General features: G+C 37.5%; 2 protein-coding genes across 3 annotated transcripts; one reads left to right on the top strand and one right to left on the bottom strand.

The window, feature by feature from the left end:
* Positions 1 to 180: 180 nt before the first annotated feature.
* Positions 181 to 7,399, top strand: LOC142622606 (uncharacterized). Of its 2 annotated transcripts, none has more exons than XM_075796122.1 (9): positions 181 to 366; positions 560 to 653; positions 1,700 to 1,819; positions 1,955 to 2,050; positions 3,435 to 3,560; positions 3,690 to 3,839; positions 4,340 to 4,437; positions 5,973 to 6,183; positions 7,044 to 7,399. In XM_075796122.1, the coding sequence occupies exons 2-9, from the start codon at positions 587 to 589 to the stop codon at positions 7,127 to 7,129; spliced, it is 954 nt and encodes a 317-aa protein (XP_075652237.1). In that variant the 5' UTR covers positions 181 to 366; positions 560 to 586; the 3' UTR covers positions 7,130 to 7,399. The 2 variants fall into 2 exon arrangements, with proteins under 2 accessions (XP_075652237.1, XP_075652236.1); XM_075796121.1 differs by having other exon boundaries at positions 1,955 to 2,098.
* An 8,960-nt stretch (positions 7,400 to 16,359) lies between these two features.
* On the bottom strand, positions 16,360 to 17,843 carry LOC142610549 (S-adenosylmethionine decarboxylase proenzyme-like). Its single transcript, XM_075782388.1, has one exon. The coding sequence runs from the start codon at positions 17,686 to 17,688 to the stop codon at positions 16,597 to 16,599; it is 1,092 nt and encodes a 363-aa protein (XP_075638503.1). The 5' UTR covers positions 17,689 to 17,843; the 3' UTR covers positions 16,360 to 16,596.
* Between the last annotated feature and the right edge of the window lie 1,143 nt (positions 17,844 to 18,986).

The following is an 18,986-nucleotide window of genomic DNA, read 5'->3' as shown; positions in this document are numbered from 1 at the left end:
TTACCCTCAAAATTTAGGGGTGTAATTTTCAATTTTCTTATATTTAGTAAACTTTGTAAACTTACGTTACACTTAGGAGAACATTGAAGAAAAGAAAAGAAAAAGAAAAAAAAAGAAAAAGAAACTACAACATGACGTCGTTTTTATTTTTTATAATAAGAAATCAAAAAAACCTAAGTTGAAGTTGAACCCCAGGGGTGTAGTTTTCACTTTCTCGAAAAAAAAAAGGGGGTGTAGGTTGCAACGACACCGTTCCCCCCTAAAACCCTTTAGCCTCTCGGACCTCTTTCTCACACAGACACAGAGGCAGGCAGCCATAGCCTAGTGAGAATTGAGCCTCCACCTGTTCTGCGAGTAATTACACAGGTTATAGCCGAATCTCAACCAAGGTTTTTTTTTTTTTTTTAATGTGGGATAACTGTTTGAGATTTTGATGTTTGATTCTAAATTAAATTAAATTAAATTAAAATGCCAATATATATTGACTTTTTGTTGCTGCACTTGTGCTAACCCAATTCACATATTACTCCCCATTTTGATGCCCACTGTTTGTATACAGATAGAGAGAGGGAAAGAAAAGAAAGTTATGGAGTTGCAGCTGAAACACAAGAAGAATAAGAAGAAAAGGCAAAACATTGACAAGCTTCAAAAGGGTTTGTGCCTTTTCTGCTTCTTCTTCTTTTTTCTTTTTTTTTTCCATATTAATTTACGCTTTCAGCTTCATTATCACTTTTCTGCTTCTGGGTCTGTGGATTGCTTTTAATTTACGTTTTTTCCACATGGGTTTTATCCATTTTGCTGTTCTAATTTGGTGGTGCCCTCGGCTGCTTTGAATTTTTTTTAGCAGTTGTCCGAAAATATGAAATTTGGAATGAGTTGATTATGTAAACTTAGCAAGATGTTTGTGGTTTGCAATTAGTATTTTGGATTTTTGGTATGGGATTGTGATCTTAAATATCAACTATGATATACTATGCCTTTTCACTATAAGTTCAGCAATGCATCTATTTTGCTTATTGGATACTGATGCAAGTGTACAAGCATTATTGAGTTTAGGGGAAAACAAAATTGTCTTACTGGTCAATTCTATCAAACACTATCAACTTTTGTAGATAAGAGTAGAAAATCACCAAGGCATATAGTGTATCCAGAAAAATATATTGGAGTCTTAAGCATGTTTTAGTAATTGGTCATAAGTAATTACCTAAGAAAGTGCACTTCAAGCAGGTTCCTGAAGATAGAAAAAGGTTTCAGGTTTTGGGTTTTGGGAATGTAGATATATCAATGCAATATCGTTAACAAAATTATATCTCAAATAGTCTGGGCTATTTACAGATCCTGTTGATGAGTCATAGACCTTATAGGATCATAAGAAATGTAATTGAACTCATGATCGTAATTCATCTGATGGATACATTAGCAGATGAATAAAAATCATGTGAAAACAATAATGAAATTCTTGGTTGTCCTTATTAAGACCAGTGTAAAATTGCTCGGGGTTGGGGGCCACATCATACATGCATCTGACCATCTTATTTCCAAGGTAGATTTCCTAGATTTTGCATTATGGCCCTGATTTTCTACTTGCAATACACAATTGCATGATTTATATTGCTGCTGAAGTGTTTAGAGGCAGGTGTTATTTATTCTTAAGTTTATTGGCAAGTATGTTAGTCCTAAACTTCTTTGTTGTTTTCAGATGAAGTTTTAAATATGGAAGTGGAAAGGGAAAAGAGCAAACCTACAGAAAAGAATAAGAGAAAAAGAGAGAAGGGAAATGATATTGACACTGGCAAAGCTGTTCGGAGCAATATCAAAGGTGAATGTGGTTTTTACATGCTAATGCTTTTTTTCAAAGAACTTTACAGCTGAAAGAATCTTTTTTTATTTTTTATTTTTTTATAAATATATATAATTTATATTGGTTTTTCTTTTGTTTATTTATTTGGTTCAGATGGTTCAATCAATGCAATCAGAGGAAGGAAAATGAACGAGTCATCTGGGAAGAAAAATAGAAAAAATGAGGAAAGAAACACTCTGACTGGAAAAAGTGAGCATTCCAGCACAGATGCTGAAGTTGCATTTGTCGACCAATGTGGTGCATTCATTGATTTTTAACATTAGATAATAAATGCTATGCTTTGTTCTTCCAAAAATAAATTATAAGGCTTAGTTTTATTAATGGATTCTTGCTGCCTAGAACTATTTGATTTTGCAATCTTGATACATTGAGGAGAATTTTGGTCTAGTATAGATGAAGGGTTTAAGAAGAAATCCTAGCGACAAACAAGACCAAAGCAAAGAAAAATATAATAGGATAGGATTTTTTTGATAACATATATTATTTTATTAAAAGAAAGGAGAGCTAAAAATGACCAAGTTCACTTATCAAAAAAAATAAAGGCCAGGTTCATTAAAGAATAGGAAGAAGAGCACAATTACATTCTAGCCTTTAGTAACCTTGCCGCAGACCTCCATAACTTTAAGGAACAAAAATAGGTCAGGGTCACCTTGATCTCTGCCACTCTTAATGAAACGATTTGGAGCACCATTGATAATCATATGAAAGTAGACAACAGGGATGCAAAAATGAATTTGTTGCCTCCATTTCTCTCCCAAACCACATCTTTGTAACAAGTAAATTTGAAAATTCCAATTTACATACTACAAATGCATTTTGTGTTTAAAATGATCTTCCCTAACACACATTTCAACCTGTTTTCAAGACTTTGGTGAGAATTTTGTAGACACTACCAAGGAAACAAATAGGCCTGAAATCTTTCAAGTCAAAAGTACCAGTTTTCTGGGGAATAAGAGCAATAAAAGTAACAATGAGACTTTTTTCAAATGTACCTCTAGCATGGAAGTAATGAAAAAAAAAAATGTCTCCTCTCTCCACACCTCAACACTTCTGGAGGGAAGCAATGATGGAACTTTCTGTGCTTGGTGCTTTGTCTCCATTCATAGTGTTAAGCTTATGAAGAACTTCTTCCTCTGTGTCAAGAGCCAAGTATACAGATTTGGAAACCAACTGGCACCTCCGGGCGTTTCCAGTGGAGGTGTCCAGGGTTCAAATGATTCAAATCCCTCCTCTCCCATTCTAACTAATTTCTCTATAAAAAATAAAAATGAAAAACAGGTATATAGATATATCATATATGTAAAACTGCACAACATTTCTTGAATTGCTTCCTGGTTCTCAATGATTGTATTTTTTTTTTTTTGTACAATAAAGTTGTCTCCTATGCAAATTGGCTAGTCTGAAAAAACCTCATTTTTTTTCTACCTCTTCAAAGAGACTAATGTTGAAACCTAAATCAGAACTAGTAAAAAAGGCAGTAGCTTTTGTTTGTCTATACCAAGTTCACAAAATGACATTACTATTGCAACTTTAGTGTCAACATCAGGGTTTCTCTGTTTTCTTTTTCTTGTAGGTGAGCCCAAAAAAACTAAGCACAAGAAAAAGGAGGATGACGGTTCATCAAAAAAGGGGGAGACTGATCAGGATGAAGTTTGTCATCTCTCTTGTGGGGATGAGAGCTGCTCAAAAGGGGTGAAAGGTATGAATTATTGAACAAAGCACATTTATTTTTGTGTTAAATTGCTCAAAATGTAGTGGCAACATATGCTTCTCACTTCTTAATTATCATAGTTGATAAATGAGCAAAATGAAAGTTTTTTTCTTATAGGTAGTTCCAAGAAAGCTAGGATGAAGAGAAAGAAAGAGCACAATTCATCCGAGGGGGCCAAGAAGTCACAGGAAAAGGCACCAGAAGCTGATTCTGATGATGTTTATCAAATCTCTTCTGGGGATGAGGACTGCTCAAAAGGAATGAAAAGTATGAACTGCCAATTTTGGGACATTTATCTTATATGTGTGCTTTCAATTCCTCATAATCTACTGGCAAGAAATACAGTTTAGTAATCAAATGGATTTTTTTGGGTGGAAAGGCAAATATGAAAAGGTTCACTACTAGAGAGAGAAAAAGGTCAATGTACTAGATGTCCAAGGTTCTTACAAAAAGGTAACATAAGAACATACACAGACCACCAACAATGAAAACTTTTGAACAAAAGAAGACTGCCAGAATCTGCCTAAATCAGATATTAGGGGTATCAACATTACCCGATTCCTCTGTTTGCTAGCATGATGGTGAAATATGCATGCATGAGAACCTGCATAGTTCACTGCTGAAATTTGCTTAAAAAAATTATTGACTGAACTTAACGTGGATAATCAGTATTGTTTTGAGGATAATTTTAACTGTATTATGCTTCTGTTAATTGATGTTTGTGGTTCATGTCATTGTTTTCTCATTGAAAACTTTGTAAACTGCAGAATGGATTATGGAGTATAACCAAAGTAGACCGGGGTTGAAGGTTTTGGAGCAAAATATTGATGAATTTATAACTGCTCATGAGGCAAAGCTAGAACAGGTATTTTCCTCTGCTGTAACTCTGTCAGTGATTCTGAATTTGATCGTTAACCATAATTTATACAATATATTTTTTCATTTAATGTTGCTAAGTTCATGTTGCGCCAGCAAGTAGCAACCTGTTGTGCTATATATATAATAATGGAGGCATTTAATGTTGCTCCATGTCACTAGCAACCTGTTGTGCCATGTCACTTGCAAATCAATTTGTCTTCTTAAATTTTTTACTATTCCATTCCGTGGTTTACCATTGCACTTTGTCCGACAATTCCTCTCCTTTTTTTTGCTCTTCTTCTCCACCATAATTTCACACCTTATGGTTATTCTTGCTCCAACCCTTCCTCTTCTATTTTAGCTTACCGTCAATTTCACTTTGTTAAAACTTTATTCTCCCTTTTTGACTCTTCTCCTCTACAATTTCACACCTTACTGTTATTCTTGCTCCAACATTTCCTCTTCTATCTTCTTCTTTTTTTCTTTTTTTCTTTTTTTAATTTGCTATTACTCAGTCCACACCTCTCTCTCCCATTCATTCTATGTTCTTCCCACCCAAAAAAGAAAAAAGAAAAAAGATTGTGATTACTCTCTTTATTTCTTTGAATTTCTTTCTCTTTTCGTAGATTTTTTTTATTGTTTTTTGTGAGAGGCTTGGGATGAGCTGTATACCCATATATCCTGATTTGAATCCCCACTGAAGTTCCCCTAGTTACCTGATATGCAGCTCTGGAGGCGAGGCCATGTATCTGTGGTCTACTCCCCAAGGGTGGGCCCAAAGGGCCCTACCTTGGTAAGCTTCCACGTCATCTTTTTGTTTTGTTTTCGTCATCTATGCAGTGGATTTCTAATTCTTTCTTGAAACTCCTTTTTGGGTTGATGCGTTAACAATTTTTGGCTAATCTATTTGGCATATACATTTTTATAGTGTATTAATTTTTAAGTCTCCACCATAGGTCTTTTGCACCATAGGTCTTTTGTCTCTTATCACCTTGGTTTGATTTCAGTTTGGGCTAATATCTAGTTGTTTTGAAAGTGGGAATATGGGTTTCACAGAATATTTGGCTAATTATGTACATACCAACTATTTGAGTAATTGCTTGTTACAACCATGAACAAAGCATGATTTTCGTAGTTGTTTGATTAGATAGACATTCAACTTGTTGATATACTGGGCTCTTCTATTACATTTGTTTGCAGTTTTCTTTAAAGGGGAATGCTTGCTTGTTTAATATATACCACATATTGCAGTATCTAACCCTCGTCTGCAAGACTAGCATTTGCCTGTGTGAAAGGGAAATGCACACGCATCCATCACCGTGTATCATATTAATGTTGCTCATGTGCTGGTAAAATTAGGGATCCATGCATAAGTCTGTTATGGAAAACTTTCTATTGGTCAATGATGAGAATGTGTCTATTCTATAATAGATACCTTGCAAATTGATAGAAATTTTGTGGTCCTTTTCTTTTTTTCAACTACCATCTATGAGGTTCACTCTTTAGTTTTAATCCTAATATATTTTGTTATGGCACATACAGGAAAGGAAAGAAAGAGAAGCCCAAGCTGCTGAAGGGGGTTGGACTGTTGTTGTACATCATAAAGGAAGGAAAAAGACAACAGATGTTGAAAGCGGAACAACTGTGGGCTCTGTAGCCAAGGCTGTTGTGGAGGATAACATGAAAAAGAAGAAGCGTGAAGAAGTTAAGCTAGACTTCTACCGTTTTCAAAGAAGAGAAGCTCAGAGAAATGGTAAGATTTGGAAATTTTATTTTCATTTCTTTTCCTCAAAAACAGTATTTGTATGTATGTTAAAATAATATATTACTGTGAATATAATAAAGAACTTAAATTTGGATATTTACAGTTACAACCCCAAGTTTCAGATTTTGAAGGAACATTTTTCTCTTTATCATGCATGATTATGTTGTTTCAGCTAAATCTTTTCCTTTTCTATTTTATAATCAGATTTTCATTCTATGATGAATTGTAATAGTGATTATGTAAATGATATAGTCAGAGCTAGTAGATTTGGTTATAGAGTTTCCAAAGGTGCATGAAGTGAATGTCATGTTGTTCTTGGTAAAAGAATTCCAGGGACACTTATGTTGTTCGTGAAAGCAACTTGCCTCAAAAAAACTGCACACCATGTTTCACTTGTCTTTGAATAATGCTAGGAACACAATATTTTTTACAGTTACTGACATGACCTATTGTGATTAGAGCCACATCAATTTCACTTGGGTCCACCACTGACAACACTTTTACCATGCACCAAATCTAATTCATAATAGGTCATGTCAACAGCTGTGAAAAAAAGCTGTGAAAAATGTTGAGTTTGTAGAACGTCCATATATATACAAGTTTATGCTGGCGTACAACATAGGATATTTAAATGTGTTTAAGATGGATGCTTTGTTTACTTTTATCCTGGGCCAAATAACCATGGCATATGCGGTTGATAGTTGTTATTTCCAATTAGTTTCTCCTTTCCTTATTTTTCTATTAAGTATAAAGGATGATTCTTGAAAAAGTTGGATGCATATCTCATATTGTTCGGTTGGTACAGATACTGATGCATGGCATTTTTTTTTTTTTTAATTTCCTTGCAGAGATCTTAACGTTACAAAGCAAGTTTGAGGAGGATAAAAAACGAATACAACAATTGAGAGCTGCTAGGAAGTTTCGACCTTACTGAACACTGCACAGTACAAAGAAAGGCCAGCAGCTCATCAGGAGTTATATCCTGAAAGTTAACAATTTTGTAGTCATTTTACTAGCTGATAATTACTAGAGAAATCAGCAAGTGTAACTGGTTATTGTGATAACTAATTTGTGATCAATGATCATACAGTTTTCAGATTATTAGTGATATGCAAAATTTTAATGCACAGAAGGATTTTTTAGTTTGAGTTTAACCTAGTCTATGAAGCAAGATGGGTTAAAAATGCAGAATATTTTTTGGACTGGACTTTGCAATGTGAGTTAACGTAGTTGTTTGGCAGTAATGGTTTATCAAGCTGGTATATCCGTATATATGAGCATTCACATTAAAATGCTAAAAATGCTAAAAAACTAATTTAATAACAACACACAAAAACATCCACAATATCAAAGCTCTCAAATGCCAAAAATTTTGAGATCTCTAGTAATTCACCGTAGCTGAATATTTGGTTTTTAATGATTAAATCCCTCTCACACGCGTGCCTCTCTTCTCTCTCTTTTTCTCATACGTGTGCCTCTCCCCTTTCTCTTTCTTCTCCATGTGAGGCTTTTCTCTCCTTTTCATCTCTTCTCCCTTGCCATCACCCATGCTGCCAAGTCATCTCTTACCACGCCTGATCCATGCCGCCAAGCCTTCTTCCCACTCCTTACCAACGCCTAACCCACGCCGCCAAGCCTTCTCCCATGCCACCCAACCTTTTCCCACACCTTGGGTTTTGATTTGCAGGTTGTGAGTTTGTACAGGAATTCCAATTTGGGCATAATTTATTGGGTTTGTGATTTGCAAGTTGTGGATGGGGGTTTGTGATTTGGCTTTGAGTAGGTATGGTTTGTGGTGGACCAATGGTGGTTGATGGTGGATGAGTATGAAATTTTATAGGTTTTTTTTAATTTTTTTTTTTTTTGGATTTGTGATTTGGTGGTAGTGTCTGTGGCAGTGGGTGTGGATAGTGACAGTGGATTGGGTTTTGTAGTGGGTTTGAGAGAAGAGAGATATGCAGAGAGAAAGAGAGAGGAAGAAATGAAATAGAGAATTAAAAGAATTAAAAATAATAATAAAGAAATAATATTTTAATAGAGTAGAATACTTTAAAAAATCTAAAAGATTTGAACTTTAAGCACCGGGTTTTCTCTAAAAGAGAGAAGGATGGTTCTCTCTAAGCACCGGGTTCTCTCTAAGCACCGGGTTCTCTCTAGTGAAGAGGAAGTTGAACTTTCGCGTAGTAAAAAGAAGGTGAAGGATGTCCACCATGCTGAGTTTAATGATGGCTCTAGCAATGGTGGCCACTCCCAGAGTCACCAGAATGCGTGGGGGTCTACTAGAGCTTCCTTCAAAGACAAATTAGTAGGCGAAATCCTAGGGGCTTTCGTAGAAGCTTTTGATTTTGCTGAGCTGATGGATGCTGAGGCCGAGTTTGACGATGAGGTGTCTAACCTCTGGGAAGGACTAGCAACAATTAAGCTTTCTAGGGAACTAAGCTGCGGATTAGAGGCCTTTGGGCTCAAACTCTGATTGTTAAGTTGTATGGGAGATCGGTTGGTTTCAACCTTCTCCAAAACAAGCTAAATCTCCTGTGGAAACCTACAAGGAGACTAGATTGTGTCAACTTAGGACACGATTTTTATTTGGTTCGCTTCGCGTTGAAAGGGGACTTGGAGTCAGTTCTGGAAAAAGGCCCTTGGTTCATTGGGGGTCACTTTCTCTCCATTCGTACATGGGAACCGTTTTTCAAGATAGCTACAACTAATGTCTCTTCTATTGCAGTGCGGGTTCGGCTTCACGAGCTTCCTTTGGAACTTTATGAAACTGAGGTGTTGAAGCAAATAGGAGGAGCCATTGGTAAAGTCCTTCATATAGATGCTCACACAGCCTTGGAGGCAAGAGGGAAGTATGCTAGGCTATGCCTCCAGGTAGACATAAACAAGCCACTCATTAGCACCGTCCTTATTTGCAGGTTTGAGCAACAGGTGGTTTATGAAGGTATCCATAAACTATGTTTCGCTTGTGGAAGACTAGGACACATGAAGGATGCTTTCCCTCATGTTATCCGAAATTCAAACTTGCCGGTGAGAGAGGAGAACGGTGAGCTTCATGAATCAGCATGGTCACGCATATTGCATGCTAGAGATAGTACTGCACAGGGGAGTGGTACGTCAAGCGGTAGTGGAGTGGCATCAGATAACACCTTGTACGGACCTTGGACGATTGTGACACGTAAGAAGCGAGGACAACGATTCCCCAAATACGACGAGAATATGGAGGATCCCATGGGGCCGGCAAAAGAAGTGATGAACCATTCTACTGTAAAAGGCCAGTCTAGTAAGTTTGTCAAAATGGGCCGGGCCAAGGAGCCTTTTAGCTCTAATGTTGTTGGCGCTGAACCCAGCAAGAAGAATTCTCAGGATGGGCTGAATTGTATTGGATTTTCAACGAGTAAAATTGAGTTGAATACTCAGTCCAGCCTATCCGTGAGGGGCAAAAACAAAAAAGGTTTAGTAAGGGCTAGGGCTTCTACATCTCATTCTATCTCAGCCGTAGTCACTAGCAATAGACTTTCCTCTCATTACGACCAATTTTGGTCCTGGCGAAGTGTTGATGGCAACAAGAGGAAATCAGCTACTTCCTTTCAATTCACAACTTCAACTCAACCTAAAGGCGTGGAGGCAGAATCTTTTGATGAAGGAGGGAAGAGTAAAGGTGGAATATCTTCCTCTAATGGACCCGTTGTGGGGGAAGGTGCTGACTATCAGACTGATACCAGAGGAGGTGCGGAAGGAGACATGGTTCTAGACACTGATCGTTTGCGAGGTGAATCCGGTGGAAAACTTGTCGGAGAGAAAGGCTTTGGTTCTTCATCTGACACTATGCGCAGGGAGCAGGCGGGCAAAGGGAATGCTGGTGAAGATGGAATGGAACTTGAAGATGGTGGCGGAGTTAATGCCCCCTGATGTTGAGTGCCCCAACCCAACCATCGGTTTAACATGAATATTATTATTTGGAATAGTAGGGGTGTTCGGAAGCCCAATTTTCAGAAGCATGTTAGGGAGTTAGCTAGGAATCATAATCCTGCTATTATGGTGATTATGGAAACGAGACTAGGGGTGAAAGAGCTAGGGAGATTAGTGATAGACTTCCCTTCGATGGTGCTTTTCATACGGAGACAATCGGGCGTACTGGAGGTTTGTGGCTCTTGTGGAATTCGGATTTGGTGGAAGTTAAGCAGCTTGCTAACACTGCGCAAGAGATTCATGTGGAAGTTAAGGTACTTTCCTCCAACATTTCTTGGTTATTTTCTGCAATTAATGCTAGTCCTAGAAGTGAAGAGAGAGGTATTTTATGGAATAATTTGTCCAAAGTAGCAGAGTTGCATAATAAACCGTGGGTGATAGCTGGTGATTTCAAGGAGCTCCTCATCAATGAGGATAAACTTGGGGGCAGACCAGTGAGCATTAATAGGTTCGTTCTTTTCAAGGAGTGCCTAGACAGATGTAATATGGTGGATTTAGGCTTTAATGGTCCAAGGTTCACGTGGACGAATAAAAGAGATGCTAACTGCTTCATCCAGGAAAGAATAGATAGATATTTCATGAATCCAAGCTGGTGCCTGTTGTACCTAGAAGCCCGGGTGTCCCACCGCACGAGATGTCACTCAGATCACTGCCTGGTGCTTCTGGAAACACTGCCTAGGAGATCGGTTCACCTCAATAGGCCTTTTAGATTTCAAAGTTTTTGGTTTTCTGATCCATCCTTCCCAAAAGTAGTTAATCAATCTTGGAGGAAGACAAAGAGTTTATCGGAGAATATTGAGAGTTTTGCCAAGGAGGCCAGTCTGGAATAAAAATCACTTTGGGAATGTTTTTGCTAAGAAAAAAAGAATCATGGCTCGATTGGATGGGGTGCAAAGGGCTTTGGCAATTAATCCCTCCCCCTTTTTCGTCCAACTGGAAAACCATCTCCATGAGGAGCTGGATGTGGTGAATGGGCAAGAAATGGAGCTTTGGGCTTTAAAAGCCAGAATAAACTAGCTGGTGTTGAGGGACCATAATACTTCTTTCTATCATATGTCAGCTCTGACCAGGAGGAAGCGGAATCAGATTTCGTCAGTTAAGAATGGGGCAGGGGAATGGATTTTGGAGGAAAGGGAAGTTATGCATCACTTTAGGGAGGGGTTCTTTAAGCTGTACAATACCAGCCAGGTTTCGGCGTCATGGGGTTTGAATTACCATGCTTAATGGCAGGCTAGTCTTTCAGAGGAAGAAAAAAAGGGGATTAGCCACTTGGTGACCGAGGAGGATATATCAGCTGCTTTATGGTCCTTAAAGGCATTTAAGGCCCCAGGACCAGATGGTTTTCATGCTAGATTTTACCAGCGCTTTTGGATGATTGTCGGGGATTCGGTTAAGGAAGAGGTTAAGAAAGTGTTTAGGGAAAGGAAAATTCCTGAATATCTTAATAGTACAAATATTGTTCTTATTCCTAAGGTGCAAGGCCCGAAGACTATTGGTAGTTATCGCCCCATTAGTCTTTGTACTGTTTATAAAATCATCTCCAAAGTGCTGGTTGGAAGAATTAGACCTTTTTTAGATAAGCTTATTTCCCCTTGTCAAGCTGCATTCGTGTCGGGGAGAAGGGGGATGGATAATGTAGTTATAGTTCAAGAAGTCATCCATACTATAGGAAAGACGAAAGGGAAAGTGGATTATATGGCCCTAAAGATTGATTTAGAAAAGGCTTATGATAAACTCGAGTGAAGCTTTATTAAAAGTATGTTGTTAAGATTCAATCTCCTAGAAAATCTTATTGGGATTATCATGAGCTGCATCTCTACTGTTACTACCTCCATTCTGTTCAACGAGGGCAGTCTTGAACATTTTTCCCCATCTAGAGGAATAAGGCAGGGTGATCCTTTATCCTCGTACATCTTCATCATGTGCATGGAGTACTTAGGCCAACTAATCCAAGAGAAATTTGAAGAAGGCCTATGGAAACTAGTGAAAGCCTTAAGAAGTGGCTCCTCCTTCTCCCATCTTTTCTTTGCTGATAATCTGGTTCTATTTGCCAAAGTTTCTGTGGAGAACTGTTTGGTCATAAAAGAGGTTCTTAACAAATTCTGCATGGATTCAGGTCAGACTATTAGCGTTGCTAAGTCGAGAGTTCTCTTTTCCCCTAATGTGGAGTAGGATGATGTGGAGGGTTTTGCCTCGATTCTTGAGTTTCAGCCTACAAGCTGTTTGGGGAAGTATCTTGGTTTTCCCATTAAACACCGTGGAGGTTCCAATCAGGATTTTAATTTTGTACTGGACAAAGTGAAGATAAAATTAGCTGGGTGGAAGGCAAACCTCCTCTCTATGGCAGGGAGGTTAGTTCTCATTCAAGCCTCATCCTCGACCATTCCGTCCTATATCATGCAGAGCTGCATGCTGCCTGGTAAGGTGCTCGAGGGTATCGATAGAGTTAATAGGAATTTCCTATGGGGTTCCTCAGATAGCAGTAAAAAGATGCATTGGGTGGGCTAGAGAAAGGTTACTAGACCAAAAGAGGATGGGGGTTTGGGTCTTCAAACGGCTAAGGGAAGGAATACCGCATTACTTGCAAAGTTGAATTAGCGATTCCAAGAGTGCTTAGAATGAAGTATTGCAATCATCAACAGGTCAGCTCTAGGAATGAAAATAAGTTGCCTAGCTCTAGAGTATGGAAGAGTTTGAAGAAAGGTGAAGATATTTATAAACAAGGCATCAGATGGGTTCTTGGGTCTGACAGTAATTTGGACTTCTGGTATGATAATTGGTTGGCGATTGGCCCTGTTAGACAAGCCATTCACGGTCCCCTGACCAAGCTTCTGCCAGGTTTAAAGTCAAGGATGTTGGCCACCCAGAAGGGTGGGATTGAGAGATGATTCAAATGGAGTTACCTAGTCATATTAAAAGGGTCATCCAAGCCATTCCCATACCTTTATCAATCAGTGCAGAAGATAAGTTGGCCTGGAAACTATCGCCTAAGGGAGTCTTCGACCTGAAATCAGCCTATTTATTGTCTTTGGACTCAGATATGGAAGCTCCTTTTAAGGGGAAGTGGATTTGGAAATTAAAAACCTTACCTAGAATCCAATTCTTTGTTTGGAAGTGTATGCATCAGAGCATTGGTGTCAAGGACTGCCTCTCGGCAAGAGGCATCTCAATAGATAATGTTTGTCCCATTTGTCAGATTGGTCTAGAAAATATCCTTCATGCCTTGCATGACTGCCCCTCAGTTAAAGCCATCTGGCATCAACTCAAAGTGCATCAATCTGACCCCTCCTTCTTCGTTATGAATTTAAAGGACTGGTTGTATTCTAACTACAATGCTAGTCCGAATCACAGAGCAGGTCAGTTGCCATGGCCTCAGGTGTTTTTGTTTGCTATATGGCTGATATGGAAGAATAGAAACCTCCTCATCTTTAAGAGTAAACCTCAGAATCCTAATATTGCCAAAGATATATTGGCTCGAGCTATGGAGTACTGCCACTGTGCATGCAGTCACACAGCAACTAGGAGGCTAACGATGAGAAGTATCAGATGGGAGAAGTCTAGTGTGGGATGGAGGAAGCTGAACACGGATGGAGCATCTATTGGTACTATTGGGTTGGCTGGAGGTGGGGGCGTGCTTAGAGATGAAGAAGGTAAATGGGTGATTGGTTATGCCAGGAAAATTGGTTTAGCAAACAGCTTCCTTGCCGAACTTTGGGCTCTCCGGGATAGGCTGTTAATTTGCTTACAATCATATACTCAAGCAGTAGTTATAGAAATGGATGCCAAAGTCATAGTTAATGCCTTCTCTTGCCAAAATAACTTTGCTGGTTTTATCTCTTCCCTTATGGATGATTGTTGGCAACTAGTTGATCAGATTCCTATTGTGAGATTTAAGCATGCATATAGAGAAGCAAATAGATGTGCGGATCATTTGGCTAAATTAGGATCTGCTATGGATGTTGATTTTGCTGTGTTTTCTTGTCTGCCTGTGGACATTCTTCCTATTTTTGAGGTTGATTGCCGTGGTTTATTTGTAAACAGGTTATGTACTAAGCCTGTGCTGGCTTTTTAGTTTTAATGTTATATCATTTTCTACCAAAAAAAAAATATATATATATTTTAATAGTGGTAAAAAATATAAAACTTTTGATATTAGATATATTATAAAGTGAGGTGTTAAAATAGATAAAATAATATTTTCAATTGTTAAAAGCTATATTTTTTAACATTTTTAATGTGAATGATCACTATAAACTTCTATGGCCTCACTAGAAATTACATTTTAGTGACTACAGTAGTGGCCCTATTGGGCCCCTTTTTCACTTATAGCCTTTTTGTTCAATAGGACATTATAGCCTAATTTTGATTGGTTGTCTTTTTCGTTACCTTTTATGCAATATATGGCAATTATGTCGGCTGCACTAATGCAGCGTTCTACAAAGAACCACATTACTAGAAAATGATTAGAAGAGAGAATATATATATATATATAGATGCCCCTTTTATGTAAAAATCAAATGTCTACCTCTGCTTTATGGGATGTCATATACTAGTGGTACAGGATAATTCATTGGAATTTATGCTCCAAGAAAAAGATCCACCAATGAAATAAAGGCCTTGACCTAGCAAAGCATACCAATTAGTGGCTGTTCCTAAACTCAAACAGATAGGTATACCAGAATCCCACATCAATCACATGATTAATTGTACCTAACCACATCGTTTGGCAAATTTGAACAGATGAAGATTGAAGTAAACTTCCAAGCATCTTCACATACAGGAATTGTTACAATCCAAGAAATTTCCAGCCATTTCATCAATTGCTTTAAAAAAATGCATTCTATATATTCCTTTTCTTAGGTAGTGGCAACTAGGCAGACATCCTTCTTTTTCGGCAAGGCAAGTGCCTACCACTTTAAATGCTTTTTTATATGGTGCCGTCTTTTGGCTCTTTGCGTTAGGGTCAAGTTTGGCAGCTTGTCTCTATTGTGCTCATTTCAAAAGTACTCTATTTTTTGCTCATTTCAAAATATGTTCATACCCAGAAGAAAGACAGACATGTCCGTTTCTATAAGTTGAGTGTGAACGGCGTCTATCATTCAAAACCAATTATTAATTCTCAATATGATGTTTTGAATTATTATTGCACACGTTGAGATATATAATTAAAATCATATTTTCACTTATAATTGTGAAATGATGAAATCATGTTTTCAATTTTAATTGAAATTGTGTTTTTAAAACTCGAATTCAAGTATATACTATGCGTAACTCTTAGGAAAAAGAAGAAGAAGAAGAAGAGAGAAGAGAGATTGGAGAAAGAATTAGCTTGTTTTAGGAGAAAGAGTACGGAAACAGCTAGAGAATGAGTTCCCTGCTTTAGCGTGTAGTTTTGAAGAGTCAAAATTACAAAAACTATATTCTTCTCTCTTTCACTATTTCTTTTTTTTTTTTTTTTTGAGGAAACACTAACTATATTATTCTACTATAGCCAGGTTGGAAAGCTCAATGTGAAACCAGGACTACGTAAGGAAATTACACTATTTTGCAAAGCAAAGAGGAATATAAAACTTGAGCAAGAAGTATTATAAGTATTAAACAGTACATAATTGTAACAACAGTTGATGTAATTTGACAGATAGTTGTGTACGATGAGTTCATCACATCGTGAAAATAATGAGGTGCAATAATTCATCCCATATAGACGTTGCTCAACCCCACAGCGTGACAATAAATGTTGTAGCATAGAAAAGATCTATGAAAGAGTTCATTACATGGATTCCAATTAAGCTTAAGTAGTTAGTTCTTTTGTCGTTAATTAAAATATTTTTAAGGTTCAAACTTTACCTACACTAACTGATCATCACATTTTGGTTCCAATTAAAAACCCAATTAAGTTTTTTGTCATTAATTAAAATATTTGTGATTCAAACTCCACCTACACTAACTGATTGATTTCTTAGTCTAATGACCTAAACTACATTAGTCTAATGAATCTAATGACAGAAGGCTGCTTGGAATGAATCATATGTAAAAACTCTATGGAAATTAAAAAAACATGTTCATCACATCATCTAGTCCACCCACTGACAAGGGAGAATAATAATACCAAAATCTATCGACTTACGACTCCGCAGTGCACCACATCGTAGACTCGTAGTCAAATCCAAAACTTATGTTCATAAAAAGCAAAGAGACCACAAATAGGAATTATTATAAAATTAAAATAACATGCATCTCATCATTAAAAATAATGGTTCAACTTATCCCGTATCAGGGAATCAATATCGATTACACAATTTTTAAAAGACTCTCTCAAATGAAAATGGAGGAAACATGCAACAACACACAAAAGCCATACTAATTGTCCTATTATTCAGACTAAAACATAACCCCACAAACTTTTATTCAGTAATAACATAAAAAAACAAACTATTTCATTTCAACTTCCTCATCCTTCTCGTCCTCGCTCCAGCAGCATTTCAGGATTGATCTAGGAGATCCACAGCTTTCAGACCTGACAAACCTGTGGTAGGATAGAGATCCACCACCCAATCCAAGCACTTCATAGCTCTTTTCTCCACATTGGTAGCTCTTCAAGTCTACAGGGAACTTGGTTCCGAGTTCCATTTCAACAAGGTCAGAATGCAGAGCTACAGAGAACTCAGTAGGTTCAAAGCAAGCCAAAACCCTCTCAATCATCTGGGCCAGATTCACATCTTTAAAATCATACCCAGCTGCTTCAAAGCTTGCATAGCTGAAACCATCTTCTGGGGTAACGTGGATTGTAGAAATTGCGTCACCTTCAATAGCATTCATGGAGTACCCACATGGGTCAAACTCAAAGTCACATATGTTGGATTGAGGAAGAATCTTCCTAATACCAGAATCATCAGTCATCAGAGCTGCTGAAGTTTCCTTAGTTTTGTAGAAAACTGATGCCCTCTTTCTATCCAAACCGGTCATGCACATCTCTAGTGTGTAAACAGGGCCAGACTGTGTCGCCATTTCGGCAGAAGCAGAGTAAACATGCCATTTCTGTGCTTTGTCAGGGCTACCCATCACATATGCCTTGCTGTCCAAACCAAGCTTACCAAAATAGTTATCAAGGACAGCTACTTCTTCAGAGAAGCAGCGATGTGGAAATGACTGAGCCCCAGGAAAAATAAAGCTTCCGCGAGTGTATCTCACAGATTTCACTGAAAGGGCTAGACCGTCAGCCAATTTAAGGATGGCCGGAATGGAAAGAAGCAATTTTGTGGTCCCGCAAGTTTTGATGATAATTTTGTAAGGATACACAAAGAGGCTAGATTCAGAGAGAACATAGGAATCAACGTAATCATTTGACAGAGAAGCAACAATGGTGCACTCAGCTGGTTCAAGGATCTCATCTAATTGAGCTTTAGACAGGGAACGGAGGCCCATGCCCCCAGGGTCGGCAAAGATGCCTGGCTCAAAGAATGATACCTCAAGCCTCTTTTCATAACCTTCAAATCCAATTGCAGAGACCGCCATGGAGGACATCTTGGCTCAAGAGAAACAAATGAAGTTGCACCAAAGGAGGACGAGGGAACAAGTGAAGTAGAAAAGAAAGACAGGACTACAGGAATTATTTTAAGCAGAATGGAAATCCTAAGGGGGGCTATGTCAAAACACGGCTAATCTCAGGATGGTTTCCGAGCGCACTGCACATAAACAGCACAAGATAAAGTACAATCAGCAAACCATTCATTTGTATCAAAAAGAACCAAAAGATAAATAGCTCAACTAAAATGCAACTTACGTTGGAGTAAGCAGCTGATCTGTACTTCTTAATTCCACCGGCAGGACGGAGGTCTTCAATGCTGTATCCGAGGGGAGCTTCGTAGAATAATGATGATTTACTACTACTACTACTAGACTTCTTTTTGCCACCTTTTGACTCCATTAGTTCATTCAGTCTTCGCCTGAAAAAAACCACAGAAACATTAGCAGAAGCCAAATTTTCCGAGCATTGGATGGACTAGTGTGTACAACAATCTCCTAACTAATACAAGGAAAATATCGTATGTATCAAAAATTGGAGATGCAAGTGCAGATGTAATAGCACTACAAAGTACAGAAAACCTCCCAACAATTAGTTAATACGGATCTGTTGAAACAAAATATATCAAACTAAAATAAATTCACATTTTAAGAATTAAAGAGTTTATGAAAGAACACAAGACAACAAATAGAGAAACCTACAAATTAATAAAGAAATGCAACACTTTCCACCACTAAAAAGGAAAAATGAATTTTGACAAATTCAGAAAATCAAGATTGAACCCAAAAAAAAAAAGTTCTAATGCACCAAAAAATCAGATCACAGATATAATGAATTTATTTCCAGATCAAATTACCGGATTTAATGCTCTCTCTAATAAAATAAACAAACAAATTCCTGCTCTCCAGAGATTTTTTTTTTCGAATTACAAAGGAAAGGAATCATTTTTCAGACTCTCATTTAGACAAAACGGAAAAAAATAATAATAATAACCATTCTTTAATTAAACGAACAAGACCTAAAACTTGAAGAGGAAAAAAAAACCAGAGATTAAAAATAAGAGATTACAAAACCCCATATAGAATTATTACACAAATTACAAAACGTAAACAATTCCACTAAACAAAAATTTTTATGCTTTCACAGAAACAAAAAAGCATATTCTCAACCACAATAACGCCATATATATATAAATCAACAACACATTTAACAATTTATCACAAAATAAAGAACACATTGAACAGAAACCGTAAAAATAAAAACTCAAATCAAATATATTACCAAAACATATTCACAA

This window comes from Castanea sativa, chromosome 1, assembly GCF_040712315.1.
Source record: "Castanea sativa cultivar Marrone di Chiusa Pesio chromosome 1, ASM4071231v1".
Lineage (NCBI taxonomy): Eukaryota > Viridiplantae > Streptophyta > Magnoliopsida > Fagales > Fagaceae > Castanea > Castanea sativa.
The sequence above is the reverse complement of the archived record's forward strand: the minus strand, read 5'-3'. Positions and strand labels throughout refer to the sequence as shown.

Coding starts and splice junctions, on each gene's coding strand:
- LOC142622606 (XM_075796121.1), top strand. CDS start 587: ATGGAGTTGCAGCTGAAACACAAGAAGAATAAGAAGAAAAGGCAAAAC. Junction 1,820..1,954: donor TGTTCGGAGCAATATCAAAG/GTGAATGTGGTT, acceptor TATTTGGTTCAG/ATGGTTCAATCAATGCAATC. Junction 4,438..5,972: donor ATGAGGCAAAGCTAGAACAG/GTATTTTCCTCT, acceptor TGGCACATACAG/GAAAGGAAAGAAAGAGAAGC.
- LOC142610549 (XM_075782388.1), bottom strand. CDS start 17,688: ATGTCCTCCATGGCGGTCTCTGCAATTGGATTTGAAGGTTATGAAAAG.